Source organism: Liolophura sinensis, chromosome 3 (genome assembly GCF_032854445.1).
Source record: "Liolophura sinensis isolate JHLJ2023 chromosome 3, CUHK_Ljap_v2, whole genome shotgun sequence".
NCBI classification, from domain to species: domain Eukaryota; kingdom Metazoa; phylum Mollusca; class Polyplacophora; order Chitonida; family Chitonidae; genus Liolophura; species Liolophura sinensis.
Genome location: NC_088297.1, coordinates 15,792,555 through 15,812,336, shown reverse-complemented (window position 1 = coordinate 15,812,336; position 19,782 = coordinate 15,792,555). Strand labels below are relative to the sequence as shown.

Genomic DNA, 19,782 nt, shown 5'->3' with positions numbered 1-19,782 from the left:
TAAAAAAAAATCAGATATGTACATATAGCCAACAAGATTTGTTAGATCAAACTTCCCTCAACATCTGCCATGGCGACACATGTTAAAACATTAAGCATCGACCTCTTGGAGCAAGAACCGCCAGAACACCAGAGCAACATTTCACAGAAATTTACAATATCGTTTGTAAGAAAATGAAAATATTAATTGTGACAGTTATTGTGACATTGTAACATGTTAGAAAGGTGGAATGAACTGTAAATTCTTGTTTTTCGTGAAACTGATTAAAGAGGCCATATCAGACTATTTGGCACAAAATCCATATTCTCTGATCAAATCATATTTTCTGTATTTACCAACAACAGTCTGATTGTCTTTCGGAAAATATTATACTCGTACCTGTGCAACTGATATTGTTCAAATCATTGCAAAGTTCGAGAAAGTTCGATTTTTTGCCAAAATTCTCTAGTAGACGTCGACTCTATATCATCTTTAAATACATCGCATTAACCGGATGCAGTTAGTTCCATGGTGTCTAATCAATTCCTTCAAAGAAAACAAATGATTGACCTCAGTACTCACAACTTACTAAAGATTCCTCTGCCTGGCTCACGGGTGGAGAAAACATAAAACACCCAAATGAAGCAACCACAGCTCGACGAATATCCCACAAATCTCCTAATTTCAAATATTTCTTTCTGTATTTAATTGATTGATGTTTTACGCCGCACACAAGAATATTCATTTATACGACGGCAGGACTCATAGCAATGATCCTGATTCATTCAGCTGCTAAACCACGCTAACCAATCGGCCACCGAGGTGTCTTCTGACTTCAGATACGAAGTGGATAATACCAGACGATCTCATTGTTTACAGCCCAGTCAACTCAGCTAAGACCTGTGTGCTAAATACATAAGTTCAAACACATGACAGGTTACCCGTTGAGGTCGAAGTCGTGTATTTCAGGCTGGGGACAAACGAGGAATATTCCCGCAGTGAACAGCAAGCTGGAAACCGCCTGCGTAATGATGACCATCTTCAACATGCCTCTGATTTCCAGTGCTAGCTTATGGATGATAATCCCACCGATGATAATCCCTACAGCTGCTGATCCGACAGACATAAATCCTGCCAGAACAAAACAGTAAGAGACTTACAAGCATAGAGAGTAAAACCAGAGCAGCGACGACAATGTGATAGACGTACAGCACAGAGGGTAAAACCAGAGCAGCGACGACAGTGTGATAGCTGGCTAATGATTACACGTAACAGGTGAAATACAGCCCCTTGTTAATTTACCTCATGCAAGGTTTTAATCTAACAGTTACCGTAAGCAGAATTAGGTAAAAATACAGACAGATAACCCCTGCCCGAACATAAAGAGAAAATAAAGACGAAGGTCTCTAGTGTGGGTTTTCTCAACTTACCTACAATGACGTTAGCCTTGAAGATGGACAGGCCGTAATACACTTGCAAATATTTCGGTTGAAACGCGACGATACCTGCAAAAGTGAAGACTCTCAAACCAGATCCAAACACGACGAGAACGTAAACAGGTCGTCTTAGCAGTCTCCATATTGCTGACAGAAGGCCTGTGATGGGTGAAATGAAGATGATGTTTATTTATTTATTTATTTATTTGATTAGCGCTTTACGCAGTCCCCAAGAACATTTCGCTTATACCACGGCGGCCAGAATGATAGTGAGAGAAAACCACGGTCAAACCCACGACCATCCGCAGGTTGCTCCAAGGTCTTCCCACGCAGATGCCGGAAGATGATATTCTGTTACACTGATACTATGTGATCTTAAACCACATGGAAAAACCTCATGGGAAAACCTCATGGGAAAACCACATGGGAAAACCTCATGGGAAAACCTCATGGGAAAACCTCATGGGAAAACCTCATGGGAAAACATCTTCCACCATGAATAATTGTCATCAAAACTCTGACGCAGTACTCATGCATTACAAGAAATGTGTCTGCGAGGAGCAACAACTGAAGAGCCTCTCACTAATGCGATCGGTGTGAGTTCAAGTCATGATGACTTCCTCACCGGTCGTGCGTAGGAAGTTTCTTGGTTGGAGAAAGCCGAAATGACTGAGAAAACCACTGAGGAACTTTCCCGCAGGTATAACTCTATCTGGCCTCCTCACCGGTTGTACGTAGAAAAGTCTTCCAGCAACATACGGATGGTTGTGAGTTTCCCCCGGGCTCTGCCTGGTTTTCTTCAACCATAATACTAGCCGCCGTCGTATTAGTGAAATATTCTTGAGTACTGGGTGAAACATCAATACAATAAATAAACAGTTGTCAGTACGGTTTTCGCCATTATCAGGCAAAACGTTCATCCTTTTTCTCAAATTTAATCTTTAGTTACATACCTTTGCACCGTACTGATCAGCTATAATCCGGAGATTTCTAGATAGGATTTTCCATAACAGTGACGTCTCTTTGTGAACATATTTAAAAAATACATGTAGATTATATTGTCGTAATGACTTAACTCGTACTTATTGCGTGAAAAGCGAAGAAATGGCAATCCTCATGTTCCAGGAGTGAGACTATGTTGATATGTTGATGTCTAACCAACGGGAACGGACAGACGGACGGAGAAATATACCTGTAACAGAGGATAGTGTCCTCCTAATAAAACCTTCTTTCTGCTTTTCTTCCGGGGGTGAGGAAATTGTCTGATACTTTGGGGGAGCGTTCGACAGTCTCTTCGGGAAAAAGAAAACAGGAATAGCCAAGATGACCCCCAAAATACCAAATTCAAGAAATCCCAGCCACCAAGCACCAACCCATCGGGGGTCGCGCGGAGTCAACGACGTCTCTGGTGGAGAGAAAGACATAGGCAAATGAAAAGCACTGCTAAGTATACCACTGGTATATTTTCTATTACTGCTGTGCTATCACTACATGCACGTCTACCAGGGGCCGAAACCAGGGTGGCTGGAGGTCGCCCACTTTTGTCAAGAGCAGCCAATTATGCCAGGCTAACTCGTGCCCGCAAAAAACAGTGCTGTAACTAGTATTTCATATTGTCCGTCATATTGTCCGTCATATTGCAAGTGAAAAATTCAGGTGCATTACGTTAAACAACAACCACGTAAATAAATGTACTCATTATTCCTCATATACCTCTTGGTTTTCATTGGTCAGTACACACTCACCTGAAATTCACGGCCTTCAGCATACATTATCTGTATACTGCACATGGCTACTACAACCTTTGGTACTACCGATTCTTCTGCTGGTAACAGTTTCTTTGCTTCTACTACAACAGGTACTACTTCTGTGACAATAACTACTTTTCCTACTGCTCCTGCCAGTTTTTTTATTAATCGTGGTGGTTCTTGCTACTATAACCAATATTACCGTGGCTATGAATATTAATAATGTCACCACATTTATACTTCTACAACTGCATATACTCTTAACATTCCATTTGGCCTTACCCATCAAAATTGACACTTTCCATTGGGTTCCTTTGTCGTATAAGTAAAACATTCTTCAGTATGGCATAAAACACCAATCAAGTAAATAGACCATCTACGTCAAAAATTGTTACAGGTACAAAATTCATAAGCGCTAAGCGGTCTAAATGTATCTAGAAATGAAATTAACTTGAAGTAAAGTAAATGCAAATCAACTAATGAACTAAAATGTAGGTGATTCTTGTTTTACCTACCTTCCAGTGTGACGTAAATCTTGCTGATATATCCACCAATTCCAAAAGACAGGGCTGGCCCAAATATTCCCATTGCCAAGATTATGCCTGTAGCGAAATGAGAGAAAATGTCCGATGAGCAGTCACAAACTGCGACGTTTGAGGATTTCAAAAACAATGTACTGTGATTGAAACTGTTTTATTTACATAACTTATAACTTAACTTTATAATCTTATTCAGCACGATTAATATACAGTCTCTGGCTCCGGATTAAGTGAAATTAGACACAAATATAGCGTGACTTACTGATATAGAGTCCGGAACTGGTTCGTGACACGTTGTCATCCACATAGGTTTGCACCAGCGGTGACCTCGGAGATTTTACCACGCCTTGAAGAAGCATTCCGAAGGAGATGAGCGTCATGGCAACGATCTTAACGAATGAGTTAGCACTGCTTTGATTGCTTTCACACTCGTCTCTGTTTTGAGATAGATTTGGTGCCGAACACAGCTGTCCTTCTTCCGGAGAATTGATATTCTGAGGTGCTTCAGCGCTTCCGGTTATTGCGAGGGAGTTTTCAGTGACTAGATGAGGTACCGTGCACACCAGAGCGGATATACCATATAGAAAACAACAGAGCGACAAAATCTTGGGGATATGTGCATTTCGGCCGAAGTAAGAGACAAACACGACCATAATGAGGAAACCGATATCGTTCATGCTGAGCAGTAGCCCACTCTGCGCGCTGCTTAAGCCGAACTGCTTCTCTATCGTTGTGATTTGTGACGTCAGATACGCCCCCAACGCTGACGTCACCAAGCTGACCACCCCATAGTAGATCGTGAAAGGTACCATTGACGTTAAGCAGCGTCCGCGCCATGACGTCAACGAGGTGTCACGATCTTTCGGTTTCTCGGCATTTCCCTCTTTGCAGAGAAAGTGTTGATTTCTGGTTGCATCTGACGGCTCTTCTGTCATCACGTCGTACACTCCCATTTTGTATGTGATTACAATGTCTGTGGAATGGAAAATGTATTTCTTTCCTTAAACATACTGAATTTTGTATCTTTTTTTTTTAGAAATACACTGATACATCGACAAAGAATAGGCACCCCACCCCAACCCCCATCCCCTTACACACATGTAACCCCACATAAACTTGATTCAGTTTCATTGATAAGGTCCATGATCACGAAACGGTCTTTAAGACTTATGACACACTTGATCTTATCTCCAAAACAGTTTACAGCTCTAAATTTTTTACTTTCCTTAGGCTTTTGACTTTAATACTCAGACTTGTCTGACATGTTAATATCAAGCCTGACTTAAATCTAAAACATCTTTGTGATCCTTGGGGCCTGATTTGATTCAGCAAATGGCTATTTTTCTCATATGGAGCAAACTCAATATCTCCCGCAGAGCCAGATCTGTGTGCATACCAAGAAGACAGAATCCAACTGACAGAACAGAACCTGTATCTGGATTGCTTAGATCTCACATGTTCTCAAAGTTTGGATCCTTTTTATACCGAATTTTTTCAGCAAAATTATCTACACAGTCACAGGAACTTTTCTTTCTCACTTTAAGCAAAGTCTGCCCGAAGTCAATTTCCTTCGTTCGATATCAGCTTTGGTGACCTAATGTTAGAGCATCCACCTCGAAGTCGGCGGACCACGGGATCAAACCTGGGTCGAGTCATATTAAAGACTTTAAAAATGACACTTGCTGCTGTCTCGCTTGGCGCTCGGCACTGAGAGGTTAAAGTAAGGAAACAGGACTGGTTGGACCGGTGTCAGTATAATGTCACTGGGAGAAGTGTTGAGTCTGGTTTCTTCGCCATGATGCTTCAACGGCGGCAGCACTTTGGAGGCAGGGACTCGCCCTACCACAATAAGATACAGTAGATGTGCACACACCTAATCACTACTCGTCGTAAAATGACTGAACAATTACGACGTTAAATCATAAGGATACATACATACATACATACATACATACATACATACATACATACATACATACATACATACATACATACATACATACATACATACATACATACATACATTCATACATACATTCATACATACATACATACATACATACATACATACATACATACATACATACATACATACATACATACATACATACATACATACATACATACATACATACATACATACATACATACATACATACATACATACATTCATACATACATTCATACATACATACATACATACATACATACATACATACATACATACATACATACATACATACATACATACATACATACATACATACATACATACATACATACATACATACATACTTACATTCATACATACATACATACATACATACATACATACATATGTTAGATAAGATTAGCTATTTTCGCACCAAATTACGATCATAAATTGTAATACTTATGACGTACAAATCGTATTGAACCATTCAACTGCAATACGTGTCGTAATGACAAAATGCTTGTCATCTATCTCCTGATAATTCTCGATTAGGTGTCGGGATGAAGAATAACATATGTGAATAAGTAAATAAATGTTTAGGCCTAGTGGTTTGCGTGCCAGCACAGAACAGTGCCTCAGAGGCTCTCACCAATACGCTCGCACTGAGTTCGAGTCCAGCTCATGTTAGCTGTTTTCTTCTCCGGTCGTACTTATAAGTGAAAGAATCCTGAGTACAGCTTGAAAATCCCAATCAAATACAATCATTTATTTGATTTATTTGATTGCTGTACTCAAGAATATTTCAGTTATACGACGACGGGCAGCATTATGGTGAGAGGAAACCGTGCAGAGCCCGGAGGAAACGTGGGGAACTTTTGGGGGAGAGGTTGGCAGATATTCCACAATCAAAAAAATAAATAAATGTCTAAATTGTCACTCCATGCGAAATGAACCCAGGATTTATCTATTTATTTCATTGGTGTTTTACGCCGTACTCAAGAATGTTTCACTTATACGACGGCGGCCAGCATTATGGTGGGAAGAAGCCGGTCAGAGCCCTGGGGAAACCTACGACCATCCGCAGGTTGCCGGCAGACCTTCCCACTTACAACCGTAGAGGAAAATGAACCCAGGGAAATGCTTAATACTAATAGGACATATAGGCCACATTCGGATAAACATACGTATAGGCCACTTATACGAGTAAGTATAGACTTACCTCAACTCGCTGATATATTCGTATTCCAACTGAGCAGGCGCACAAACCTGTCCTCTCCGCAATGATCTATGGGCTGAAAATGTCTGTCCTACCCCGACAAGGTTCTTAAGAGATCCGACAAGATTACTAGTGTAAACATCTATCCAGATTACTCATTGTTCTGCCGAGTTTACTTTACACAACGTTCAGAATTGTAGCCAGGAGGCGCTGCAGTTCAGTGTTTGGTATGATACGATTTGTGAATGTCTGTTGTTGTTTTTGTTAGGCACATTGTTTATTAATTCACTATATTAACATTAAAACAAAACTTGATACACGCGTGTTCACTTTATATGTTTTTGTTTAGGCTGGTTGACCTATGACTAAAAAGCTGGTGCTTTACCCACTGTTGGTGTCACCGGCGTTATTTGCAAACAACTAGTAATATCGCCCTTGTGAGTGCTTTGTCTAGTATGATTTGTTGTCCCTGACTTAGACGTTATATTCAACATCTCTACCCAGCTTGCAACACTTGATATTTTCTTTTCATTTTGGCGTTGTCACTGTTAATGCCGAACCAGGGGCACAGTGCTCCTGTTGTGGTGCTTTAGCGACACTTAAACATGACCGCCAATTAGAATATTAAACATCATTATGAACTTTGTGAAATCAGAACAAATATCCTCTTCCAATTTTGTAATTCAGGCCTCAGAGTTTCGTATTTGAAAAATATTTTAAATTTCAATTATTTCATAAAGGTCTAGAATTACAAAGGTAAGGTAAGAAAACTTCTAGACTAAAATTTAAGACAGCTACGACCATGGGGCGTGAAGTTCTTGGGAGAAGTTGTGACCTTAATCACTACACGTAGTACATAAATAGTGCATGAGTCACAACTTAAATTTGTGGGTAATTAATATTTGACTGACTCCACACTCACAAGTTTTCACTTATACATCGCCTGGCGATCTGGTTTATTTCTGAAGAAACTCGGGTGCACGGAGCATGTTACCTGGATTTCTCTGGCTCAGAGCTACATTCGAAAGAGCGAGGACTGGGTTCGAACTCATGCGGAGTTGGAGTCACAGCGAACCAGCGCTTTCAACGTCTGAGCCAGCGAGGCCTCAGGGAAAGGGATAAATATATATCATTTTTATTTTGTCATTTTGTCATATGGATTTGTCTAAGAACACGGTTATATACAAAAAAATGCATTTTTCAAAAGAAATTTATGTCCGAGTTTGGTGCAGTCTAACAACGCATAATAATTGGAACGCATGCATTCAGAATTTTGAAGATATTACAAGGCCATGTATTAAATGACATTAAGAAACGCAGGTAGGATCTGTAGTACGATTTTATTGTTCAGTAGTTTTTCTTATGATCTTATGTACAAAGTTAATGTAGTATATCGACCCACTAGTCTCATGTAAGGTAATGTGTATACATGTAGTTTGATATATGTGTATAAATGGTGAGGGTAAGCAAAAATTATATCACGTCATTCCAATACCGGTGTATGACCTGGTTACAGTACTCGGTCCATGTATACCAAAAACGGTACCGGTTTATCTAAAAATGAAAGGCCTCCTTGGCAGAGCTGGTTAGCACGACCCAGGAGCCTCTCACTAATGCGGTGGCTGTGAGTTCAAGTCCATCTCATGCTGACTTCGGCTTCAGCCGTACGTAGGATAGTGTGGCACCAACCTGCGCATGGTCGTGAGTTTTCCCCGAACTGTGCCCATTGTCCACCAGCCATAATGCTGGTCGTCGTCGTATAAGTAAAATATTCTTGAGTACGGCGTAAAACACCAATCAAATAAATAAATAAATTCAAAGAACCTTGATTAAACATTGAATTCTGAAAACTTGTTCTTGGGATCGACGGTGCTTTCTCCTGTGTGTTGTTGCATAAGTTGGCATGAGACAAATAGCCTTCTACCAAGATGACCCTTGTCATACAACTGAGTGAATGACTGAGTGAATATCTAAAATTGTTGAATGGTAAGTTGTATGTAATCTAAAATATATGTACAAAATGTGCCTTTAAGTTTATCAACCTGTGTACCATCATTTATTAATGAATGATTCTTGAATACGGCGTCAAACCCCAGTCAAAAAAGCATCAGCCTGAAACCTCAAACACGTGTCTTCTGAGTGTATCGGCCATTCAATACTTTTAATTTATGTTAAACTTGTTTGTCAATGAACACAATTTTATAAATTTTTTCACTTCCTCATGGTCCAAAAATAAAATAATTTTAAACTATCTTTAAAAAAACTAAATTCAATTTCTGTAAACATTAAACCATCCGATATATGCACATTACCTATCAGCACGCATCAAAGAAATTTATAACAAGTTTGTTTCTTGAATTTACTTTTCAACGTTTAATTTATAGTATCACAGGTAAGTCAGACCTTTGGTAGGTTTTTAATTTAAGCGGCAATTTCTCCGAGGGCTATTTACATATTTTACATACCCGTGATATGCGATGCTTGTTATTTATCTAGTAAAAACGCGAAAACAACTAACTTCACATTCACAATCGGCTATCCACGGTGTTTTCAGTTTTCGTGTTCGTTGCTGCTTCGCTCTCCTGTAGGAATCCGGGATTTGTTTCCCCTGTCACTGTCCTGTCATTCATCGGGAAGGTTGCTCCCCCTGTTTCCTCATCGTCTTCCGCTTCCGCCTCGCTGTCCTCCTCTTCGCTGACGTCATCCAGAGGGTTGGTATCTGCGCGTTGTAGAAGTCGGGGTCCTGAAATAAATGCAGACCGCAGTGAGCACTTTCCAAATGTAGCTCCAGTTGCATTTAGCACTAATTTGGGGATCTTTCTTGCCTGACCCTTTGGCAGTTTTGTGTACCTTGGTGGGTGTCATATTTGGGAAAATCTGTAGAGACGTCTAACTGATGTATTCTACTTTCTGTATTCTCAGAGTGATTTACAAGGCTTATATCTTTTGTGGAGATAGTACTTCCAAATTCCTTTGGTCTTTGAGAGATTCTAACTCTAAAGTTTCTACCATATAATGCTCCCTGGAGCCTTTTACCGGGAGTGTCTCACAGGTCTGCTTGCAACAAAGTTGGGGGTTTTCTGGAGAAAACTGGAGAAACAAGTGGTTTGAAGGATTTCTTTAAAGATTACATTCTATCTTTAATGGCTTAATTACGGGTCTACAGATTATATAAGTATCACTACTTTAAAGAGCTTTCGTACGTGCAAAGATCTGCCAGACGATTGTCGTGGGTTTTTGCCGGGCTCTGCCCGGTTTCCTCCCACCATAATACTGGCCACCGTCGTATAAGTAAAATATTCTTGAGTACGGCATAAAACACCAATCAAATAAATAAATAAATTCAAAGAACCTTGATTAAACATTGAATTCTGAAAACTTGTTCTTGGGATCAACGGTGCTTTCTCCTGTGTGTTGTTGCATAAGTTGGCATGAGACAAATAGCCTTCTACCAAGATGACCCTTGTCATACAGCTGAGTGAATGACTGAATGAATGATTGTGGCTTAACACCAATTGTCTAACACAACCCTGTTTTAATTTTGTCAGTCTATTAACTTACATACGGAGGTATAGCTCAGATGTGGACTGCAGGTCTAGAAGTTTCTCGGTTCAATCCCAGATACCCCCTTTCGCAAAACAGTTTTCTCATTAGGATGGATTTGCGGAAATTTTGTCCTACTTTTAAATCTTAAAACCAATTTTCTCCGCTTTATTTATTTATTTATTTACTTATTCATTTGGTGGTATACGCCTCACTCGAGAATATTTCACTTTCACGACGGCGGCCAGCATTATATAGTAGGAGAAAACCGAGCAGACGGCTAGGGAAACCCACGACCATCGATAGGTTGCTGACAGATCTTTCCACGTACGCGCATGCTTTTGTTTGAGAGTCTCTTTTTCGACATCTAGATTTAAACATGTGCTTACACATTTCATAATTTGTGCATCAAATTTCATCCACAAACACCCGCTTGATGATAAGCCATGCATTATAAGCTATGAATCGCCCCGATAGCAGTGGAGAGAAAAAACCAGCATACCTGTGACTGCCATTAACCACGCTCCTACGGGGGCCGTCAGCAAAATACACAAGACAGCCAACGTTATAATCTGAAAAAAAGAGTTCACAATGGATTTGGGTGCAAATATCTATGATGACCCAGTTAATTATTAAAAAGAGGACAAGTCTGAAAATCGCAAGTTTAGTCATGGAGAGGAGAAAATTACTATATGTATGCCAAAATGTTCAGCACAAATAACACCCAAAAATCACCAATCACTGCATAGTGTTCAAATTTTAGGATTTTATTTTTCTTTTATGCTCACCTCCAAACCTTCGGCTTTTGCCGATTCTCCTTTATTCAATCTCACAGCTGTGTCGTATGCCACAGAACCTATCGCAGCCTGGAGGAGACAGTGGTTATACATAGAATACTATGATTCGTCATGATATATGTTCAATCCCGTAATCATATTATAAAAATAGGGCGAACTCTTTAGTTAGAAACACATGATTTGGACTAAACAACAAATTGCAAGAAATAGCCGAGTAATGAACATTTGTTAAACTTTGTTTCCCAAAATTTTAGTTCATTTTAAAGCCAAGCATGACTTCGCAGGAGATTCTGAACGCATTGTTTGGAGTCATAAAATATGCTGCTAACGCTTGGTGTAAGTGTTGGCGACGTATCCTCTGGGAAAAGTTTCAGCTGCGCATCGATCAAAATATGATATGCATAAACTAAGGGTAATGTTTACAAAGGGATGCACAGATAATTTTGATACTCCCAAACAAATACATTTCCTGGAGGGTCATGGGAGCAGAGATTGTTAGTGAATCTTTTATTGTCGATAGATCAGAAAGTCTTAATATTCCTACACAAAGACAATTCTTGGAAAGTTGTGGGAGCAGAGAGAGAGTGTGAATGGTTTATCGTCGATAGGTCAGAAGCCTTAATATTCTAGCCAGTGGTGGGGTCCACCTTCTTTAAGGACAAAAAAAAACAATAACGTGAAATAAATATCAGATGAAAAACCATTAAATACTGTCCACAAAATAGTTCAATTCATTTTTTTTAACATTTTTCTCAACATGGTAAACTGCATTTAAAACTTATACGGATTACATAACGGGTTTTTTCTCACAGGGGGAGGGACCTTTAGGTTTTTTTACCTTGACACAAACAATGTCAGGCAAAAAATACAAAGACATATGCATTCCAACTCTCCCTCATATTCGTCAAGGTTTAGTCGTCTAAGGACTGTTGAAGTTTGCTTTGGTTTCTGACGTATGTACAATACCTGTACTGTTCCTTTTGGCAACCATGAAAACACGATGAATAGTTTCTCTTTGAAGGTGAACCCAGCGAAGGAAATGACACAAAAGGTGGTGACAATTCTCAGAAGTAATCCAATCCCGATCACTGCACAGCCTAAACCTGCGGTGAGATAATCCACATATGTATATCATCTAACATTTTATTTACTGTAATTTTTTTATTTGGGGGATATATGGTCTAGATTTTTCAACAGTTAGCTTTTCATCCACATTTACGTGAAATTGTCATGTACACACAGTACAAAACACAGTTTCTCATTTTTCGCACCATCTAGTGAATAATGTATACATATCTCTACCACAGAAGGTTATGATTTTGCAGGCGTTTATTTCCCTGTGGTGTCTATCCCACGTTGGTAGGGAAAGATTCTTCACTAATAAGAGGTACTCTAGAACAGAAATGCGGAGCATTGTCCTTTTGTCTGTGGTGATCATTGTGGATTTTACTGTGGCGTACCTACGTGTGCATTCTCGAATTACTTCGTATTAAATAATTGGTTTGATATGATGTGACTTTTTAATTTATTTTTTTTTAATGCTTAAGAACGCTTGTCAGTAGGGGAGTTTCGGGTTCTTAACTCTTTCGTGAGTAAAGGTAAAAAAGAGTCATGCTGTGTCATGTGACGTGTTTCGTCGACAATAATTTACCCATTTTCTCGCTGCGTTCTAAAGGCGTAAATGGCACCTGTTTCCTTCAAGAACAAAACTATCAGCTTCGCAATTTTCTCCATCGTTTCTCTACTCTATACAACAATTTGTGAAATATAGTAGGCTTAACATTTTTCGCAGGTGATACTGTACAGTAATACATTTCTTTACCTTCAGGGATAAAAAAAACCTTGAAACTCCCCTATATGAGGCAGTTAGATTTACGACTGGAAGATAGAAAAGAACAAGCGGAAAAGGAGCCAACCAAAATCAAATACCGATAATTTATTTATTTATTTGATTGGTGTTTTACGCCGTACTCGAGAAGATTTCTCTTCTACGACGTAAGCAAGCAATATGGTGGGAGAAAAGCGGGAGCAGACCGGGAGAAATCCACAACCATCTGCAGGCTGCTGGAAAACCTTCCAACGTGCATGAACTGGATTTTGAACTCACAGCAACTGCATTAATTAGAGGCTCCTGGATCATTACGACGCTAACCACCTCGGCCACGAAAACCCTCTAAATACTCCATAAGCGGATTAGGCAGGAGGTGCGTTCGAACATTTACAATCTCACGGATTAGGGTTATGACGTGCAGTCACCCAGGCCGATGTTCAAGAATCTATCCAAAATTTGTTATTAAGATTATTAGTGTACCGGTATCTGACATAAGAGAATCAGTGAAAACAATATATCTACATACCGACGGTTTTGGCATCCAAATTTTTAACTTCAACCACTGCTCCGATGAGGCCAAACATCAAAGGCTCAAAGATATTCCAGGCAACCCCCATAGCGTCATTCATCGGGTTCTAAGAAAACAAGAAATTAACTTTTACAAAAAAATGTCTTACATTGCCCGGACAAGCCAATTCACCCACAGATTGTCATTCAAGAATAAAATCTTTTTGGGGTTGTTTCTTTATTAATATTAATTGTGTCGTTATATAACCATAGTTTCTCCATATAGAAGAACGGTTCAAGTGTAAACACATTGAGTAAAGGCTCTTGGAAATCAATGGCGAAGACATTAGACGTTTTGCCCAGTCCGTTTACTGTAATGGCACAGCGCATCCGCGGTTAAATGATGTAGTTAGTTGACCATTTCAGTAGTTCTAATCCTTAATCATACAACTGAACATTGAAATGTGTTCTATTTTTTTGAAGCTTCCGTACCACTAGTCTTCGTACTAAAGGCTTCTGTGATGCTAACGTCGCTGATTGAAGTCGTCACAGTGGTTAATTATTGATTTCTTTTCCACTGATGAACTTCTCACAGGGAAGAACTGTGGAAACTCATGCATTTTATTTAGGCCATTTTGAAGAAAATGTTTTAAATAAAAAACCAAACGTTGACTCAAGTATCGCGTGTCCTCGTTAGTTGAAGTTGAGACTGTACAGTGCCTAGTTGACTATTTGCTTTACAAAATAATAAAAAACACATAAGTTGCAACATAAGTATAATATAAAGGCTACCGTTGTGCCCTTCCAGCCTTGTTTCCGCCATTTGTACGCAGCCACGAACGCCGCCGTGAGACAGCCGATTGGTCCAGCAGATTGGAGGGACGCGTCTTCCGTCCCGAACACAAACAAAATGGCGCCTCCCATCAACATGAAGAATCTCAAGATTGTGCGGTGGTTCTGCAAGTTGACATTTTATAATTGAAACGGCAGAAAATTCGGCAGATATTTGATGTATTGACTGATCGACTGATCGACTGGTTTTTGCATTGAGAGAACTCAAAATGTGTGCAACATTCAATTTGGGATCCGGGAGTCCAAAAGACGTGGGATCCAGCCCGGGCCGGGTCTGACCAAACACTTTAAAAATGATATATGTACTTATGTATAAAACATTCGACCGTATTAGAGTATAAGCCATATATCTGTATCCATTGATGCCTCATTACGAAGGTGAGTAGTGTGTCATAGGTGGTATAAACAAAAGCACGTTTCTTGAATTTCTTAAAATGTATTTTTCGAAACTTTCGACTCGAAACTGTCCTCGAACCCATGTCAAGTATCAGATGTCGCAAAGAATGGAAAAAAATACACGGAATTTGCTGAACTGTTGGTAACTGCCGAGGGTCATAATGGTTTTAAGAAGGTCCCGTGGATTTGTTGAAAGCCATGAAATGCATAAGGCAAACAGTTATCCAGCTTGTTGGCATTTATTCGTTTATTTATTTATTTGATTGGTGTTTTACGCCGTACTCAAGTTCACATATACGACGGCGGCCAGCATTATGGTGGGGGGAAACCGGCAGAGCCCGGGGGAAACCCACGAACATCCGCAGGTTACTGACGGAACTTCCCACTAACGGCCGGAGAGGATGTTGGCATTTAAATTTCCCCAAGAGCAGTGGGGACGTTGTCATTTCAGGGCTGAGGCTGAGTTACCTCTTGTGTTCAAAAGACATGACGACTGTTGATAATTGACTATTTGTATTTAAGGACATATTTGCTTGTTCATAATTTGTCTCTACATACATACATACGGTCATACGGTCAACTCCGAAATTCCCGACAATAATAATGTTGCTATTATGCATTTAAGACCTATACCATACTTGCATCAGATAAATCAAAATGGTCAGTTTTTACAAATTTACAGATTTAGTAGAATTTGAACGTAGTTACGCAGTTTTCAATAAAAAGGGCCAGTTTTTTTAGCAGAATTTGCAGGAATTATACCCTGTTTTCCATAAAAGGCCAGTTTCTTTTAACATGCAGAAAGTGCATTCTTTTAATACGGATTTCAAAATAAAGGTCTAGTTTTTTAACATATGTAGAATTTGCATATTGATAACACGTTACGGTTTTCAATCAAAAGAACAAATTTTGTTTACAGATGTACAAATGACATGTGGTATACACAGTTCTCTCACGTTTCTCTTGTTAGGTATATACCACATCAGTAGGCCATACAGGATTCCAACAATCACTCCAGATATCACCTCACGTGGCCCCTTAGTCACGGTGTCTGCGATATTACCTTACGTAAATTGAAAAAAGGGATAAAGATAGAGCATATTTTAATAATTAAGATTAATTTTTTTTTCTTTATGAAAAAATATTTGTGCCCATTAAAATGATCATGAAAAATCTAGTTTGTAATTGATATACTCCATTTCTAGAGATTTCTCTTATAGACAAAGCGGCCTTCATTTGTTAGATTGGCCTCAAAAGAATAGAGAGATAGAATCCAGCTTATGTAAAAGTTTGTGCAAAACGTTCGTGTCATTTGGTTCACCATTTTAACAGTTGAACACATATTTCTTGAATATGACATCAAATTTTTGAAGCAAAACGTTCGATCTAAAATGAAATTTTGACCAAATGTTCGTGTCATCTTACTCGAAGCTTACCCGTTGCGAAGGCCAGAACCAAAGAAAGGCTGAATCCAGTGAGTGCCAGGACGTCGTCTATACTTGAGGCTGCTATTACCAGAGTGGGCACGCCCTGTTGTATCCCGTACCCGCGGACAACCAGCTTCAGCATCTCCGGTACCACCACGGCTGGAGAGACAGCAGCGATAACAAAGCTGGAAGTGAAACGAAGGCGAAAGTTTGTTGTTAAAAATGTTCTTCCCATTTGCATCTTACAAACAAAAGGAAGGCCTACCTAAAAATAAATGGTTACTAACCAGTATTTTTTTTAAATTTATTTCTGTGCTTGGTGTCTAAAGAGGTACTCAAGAATATTTCACTTATAAGACGGCAGTCAGCATTTAGATGGGAGGAAATCGGACAGCGCCCGGGAGAAACTTACCACCATCGTAGGTTGCTGGCAGACGTAAGGCTGAAGAGGAAGCCAGTATGGGCTAATCATTGTTAAGAAGCTATTTTTTCTCTTTTGGGAAGGCCTGTCAACCTGGTCGTGGGTTTCCCCCGGGCTCTACCCGGTTTCCTCCCACCATAATGCTGTCAACCGTCTTATAAGTGAAATGTTCTTGAGTACAGCGTAAAACACCAGTCAAATAAATAAATAAATGAATAAATTTTTCTCTTTTTAATTTCTTTTTTATGCTAGAAGATTACGGAGTCGGATAATAAGAAGCACAAATTCTTGCAAGAAATAGATTTCTTTTTTTATTATTATTTTTTATCTGTGTGTTTTCATTACTTTGACATATACCATGGCGGCTGATGTTCTGACTAACATATATCAGGGTTAAAGGTGGAGAAAACATAAAAAATTACATAAAGTTCAAGTGAAATAGTCCGAAAAGTTTTCTTTAAAGACAAAGACATTTGAAAATAGTTTTTGTACGCTGGGTACTTGGGAACACCGTTCGGTGTATATAATTTTGGTGTAATAATTTTATAAATTATGATGTAACACATTTTTAATAATTATATTTACACCAGAATTTTGTCAACTAAGAAATGTGTTCAACCTGGATTTTGATCATTTTTTTTTTGTATTTTTAATACATTCATAAATAATATCATAATTCAGATTAAATGCATATGTTTGGGTGTAAACAACAACTTTTCACTCAAATAAATTTATTAGGAATGCTTTTTAGAACATTATTGCGCAACGACGACAAACACCAAAAGGTTTTCCCAAATACTCACTGTACAAAAATATTTTTCAAAAATACTTTTCTCCTAAAAAACAATCGAAAAAATATTATATCATATTTGCAAATAAGTTTACACGCTCTTTCATCTGATTTTGGTAACATGTTTATGTTTTCTTCACCTTTAATACGCTTTTAGAAACCCATCACTCTATTTTGCCACACCCATTTTGTTAAAATTTGACAAATACACATATTCATGGGTTGCTGACATCTAACCAGCTCACCCTTGCATGAAAGCCCAAGGCCATTCAAATCCCACAATAAGGTTGGAAGCCACAGCGATTGTTGTCGCCTCCACCAGACACGGGGTGAAGGCGAGACGGACAACCACCAGGGAAAGTTTTTTCAGAGCGCCTGGGTCCAACCCCAGCCCAGCCCGGACGAGAATGATCACCAGCCCGATGGTCCTGTAAAAACAAGGAGGAATGATAAATGAGCATCCCCAATCACTAGTCCTTTTGCTTTGTTTTAATGCGATAGTCAACACAGAATTTTCGATAATTCTAGATCACTGACGCCTGACAAATTTTGATTAACATTCCTGCATTTTTTTTTTTGGTTTTTCACCATATTTCACCGGTTAAGTGTGACCCTTTACCGGCTGTCAGACTGTCGTCGGTGGTCTGGAATTTCTCTCTATGTTGTACGAGTTAATTATTATGTATGGCTTTTCTACAGTTACCTCAAACTGGATGACCATTTTTCTTCGATGTTATTAGCGATGTCAATGGGAGGACAGTTCCTAAGGACGGCACCCATAACAAGCATACCTGTGAGTATAAGCAAAGACGATATTGTCAACTAACACATTAAACTTAGGCAGATGAGTCAGGTATACGGAAAAAAGCTATCTCGATCTACAACCAAGGGCTTTTTCTAGGTGTCCTTCATCATTAAACGATAATTGTGACGTCTCCCTATTGTCGAACTGTAAGTTCTTTTTAAGGAAACTTCAGTTTGTGTACATTCTTATTCTGGAAAATACAGATCGACGGAGAACTTAGTGTACAGAGACACCAATATCAGCAGAACATTGTGAAAGAAATCACAGTGCTATGCGGCCTTGGTGCGATAAAGCGGTCTCTAACTGCGCCACACCAGCCTCAATGATCACCGGAACATGCGCGCCGATATCCGACACAATTTATCCAGGCCCGTATAATTTTCAGGTGGTAGATGTAAATTTATGTAGAAAAAATTCACTGCATAAAATATGAATATTTATCTCATCCGTTTACTCGACCTATTATTTCAGGAGTGCAGAAAGTCACTATGGACATTGCTAGTGATTATCTTTTATAACAGAAAAAGCACTCTGAACAGTACTTTCTCCGTTACTTAATTACCATTGTCGTAATCAACTGGAACCTTCGTAAATTCATGCGGAGAGGACTATGGGTTCAATCCCTCTTCTGGGACAGGGAATTTCCTAGATATACATTTATTTATTTATTTAGTTATTTAGTTATTTATTTATTTATTTGATTGGTGTTTGACGCCGTACTCGAGAATACTTCACTTATATGATGGCGGTCAGCATTATGGTGGGAGGAAACCCGACAGAACCCGGAAAAAACCCATGACCATCCTCAGGTTGCCTCAAGACCGTCCCACTTATAGCCAGAGAGAAAGTCAGCATGAGCTGGACTTGAACTCACAGCGACCGCATCGGTGAGATGCTCCCATGACATTTCGCTGCGCTTGCATGCAAACCAGCTGAGGCACAGAGCCCCTCCTAGATATACAGTGGTCCAACAGTTTCCTGGGCTTTGTTTAGAACAAAATATATTCCACCAATATGGAAGATGTCATGTTAGAAGAAGTGAAAAATATCTTGAATATGTATATCTGGAACATCACGTGCCGATTCAAATCTCGCCTTTGTATCGTACATTTCTAGGATGCCCCCGCTCTAGAAAATCTTCCAATCTACCATGCCTAGTCTTTAAGTCACATATGAGAATGTTCACCAGGGGCGTGCCAAAGACTGGTGGTTTACGAGGGGCATTCCCGTATTTCCACCCCCAAAAAACTGAACTAACAGCTTCTTCACTCAAAAACCGATCACATAGCTAAATAATAAATCAAATATTCTTCAAGTAAAGTATATAACTGATAGTATGCAGAAAAAACACAAAATGCCAAATCGAGGCATTATAATATTAAGCTTAGATCAGAATCTTTGTAGCTTTAACACCCGAAAAAACGTTGTCTTCCACATAGTGATGGATCAAAAACTGAAGTAGCCAAACCTGGTGCCTAAAAATACCTTAAGTAACAAATGTTAAGTACAGAATCAGATACTGAAAAGGGACAATAGATGCACTTACCCAATAAAGCCGGCAT

General features: G+C 39.3%; 2 protein-coding genes across 2 annotated transcripts; both read right to left on the bottom strand.

Annotated features, from left to right (window-relative positions):
* Positions 1–916: 916 nt before the first annotated feature.
* On the bottom strand, positions 917–4,655 carry LOC135463414 (solute carrier organic anion transporter family member 2A1-like). Its single transcript, XM_064740674.1, has 5 exons — positions 3,965–4,655; positions 3,679–3,765; positions 2,641–2,820; positions 1,410–1,574; positions 917–1,110 (listed from the first exon to the last, which is right to left on the bottom strand). Exons 1-5 carry the CDS (start codon positions 4,653–4,655, stop codon positions 917–919), a joined length of 1,317 nt encoding a protein of 438 aa, XP_064596744.1.
* Positions 4,656–9,376: 4,721 nt separating this feature from the next.
* LOC135463413 (sodium/hydrogen exchanger 9B2-like) lies at positions 9,377–19,782 on the bottom strand. The gene is made up of 11 exons (XM_064740673.1): positions 19,767–19,782; positions 18,119–18,206; positions 17,661–17,843; positions 16,214–16,389; positions 15,734–15,840; positions 14,322–14,486; positions 13,549–13,657; positions 12,158–12,294; positions 11,183–11,260; positions 10,897–10,966; positions 9,377–9,594 (listed from the first exon to the last, which is right to left on the bottom strand). The coding sequence occupies exons 1-11, from the start codon at positions 19,780–19,782 to the stop codon at positions 9,377–9,379; spliced, it is 1,347 nt and encodes a 448-aa protein (XP_064596743.1).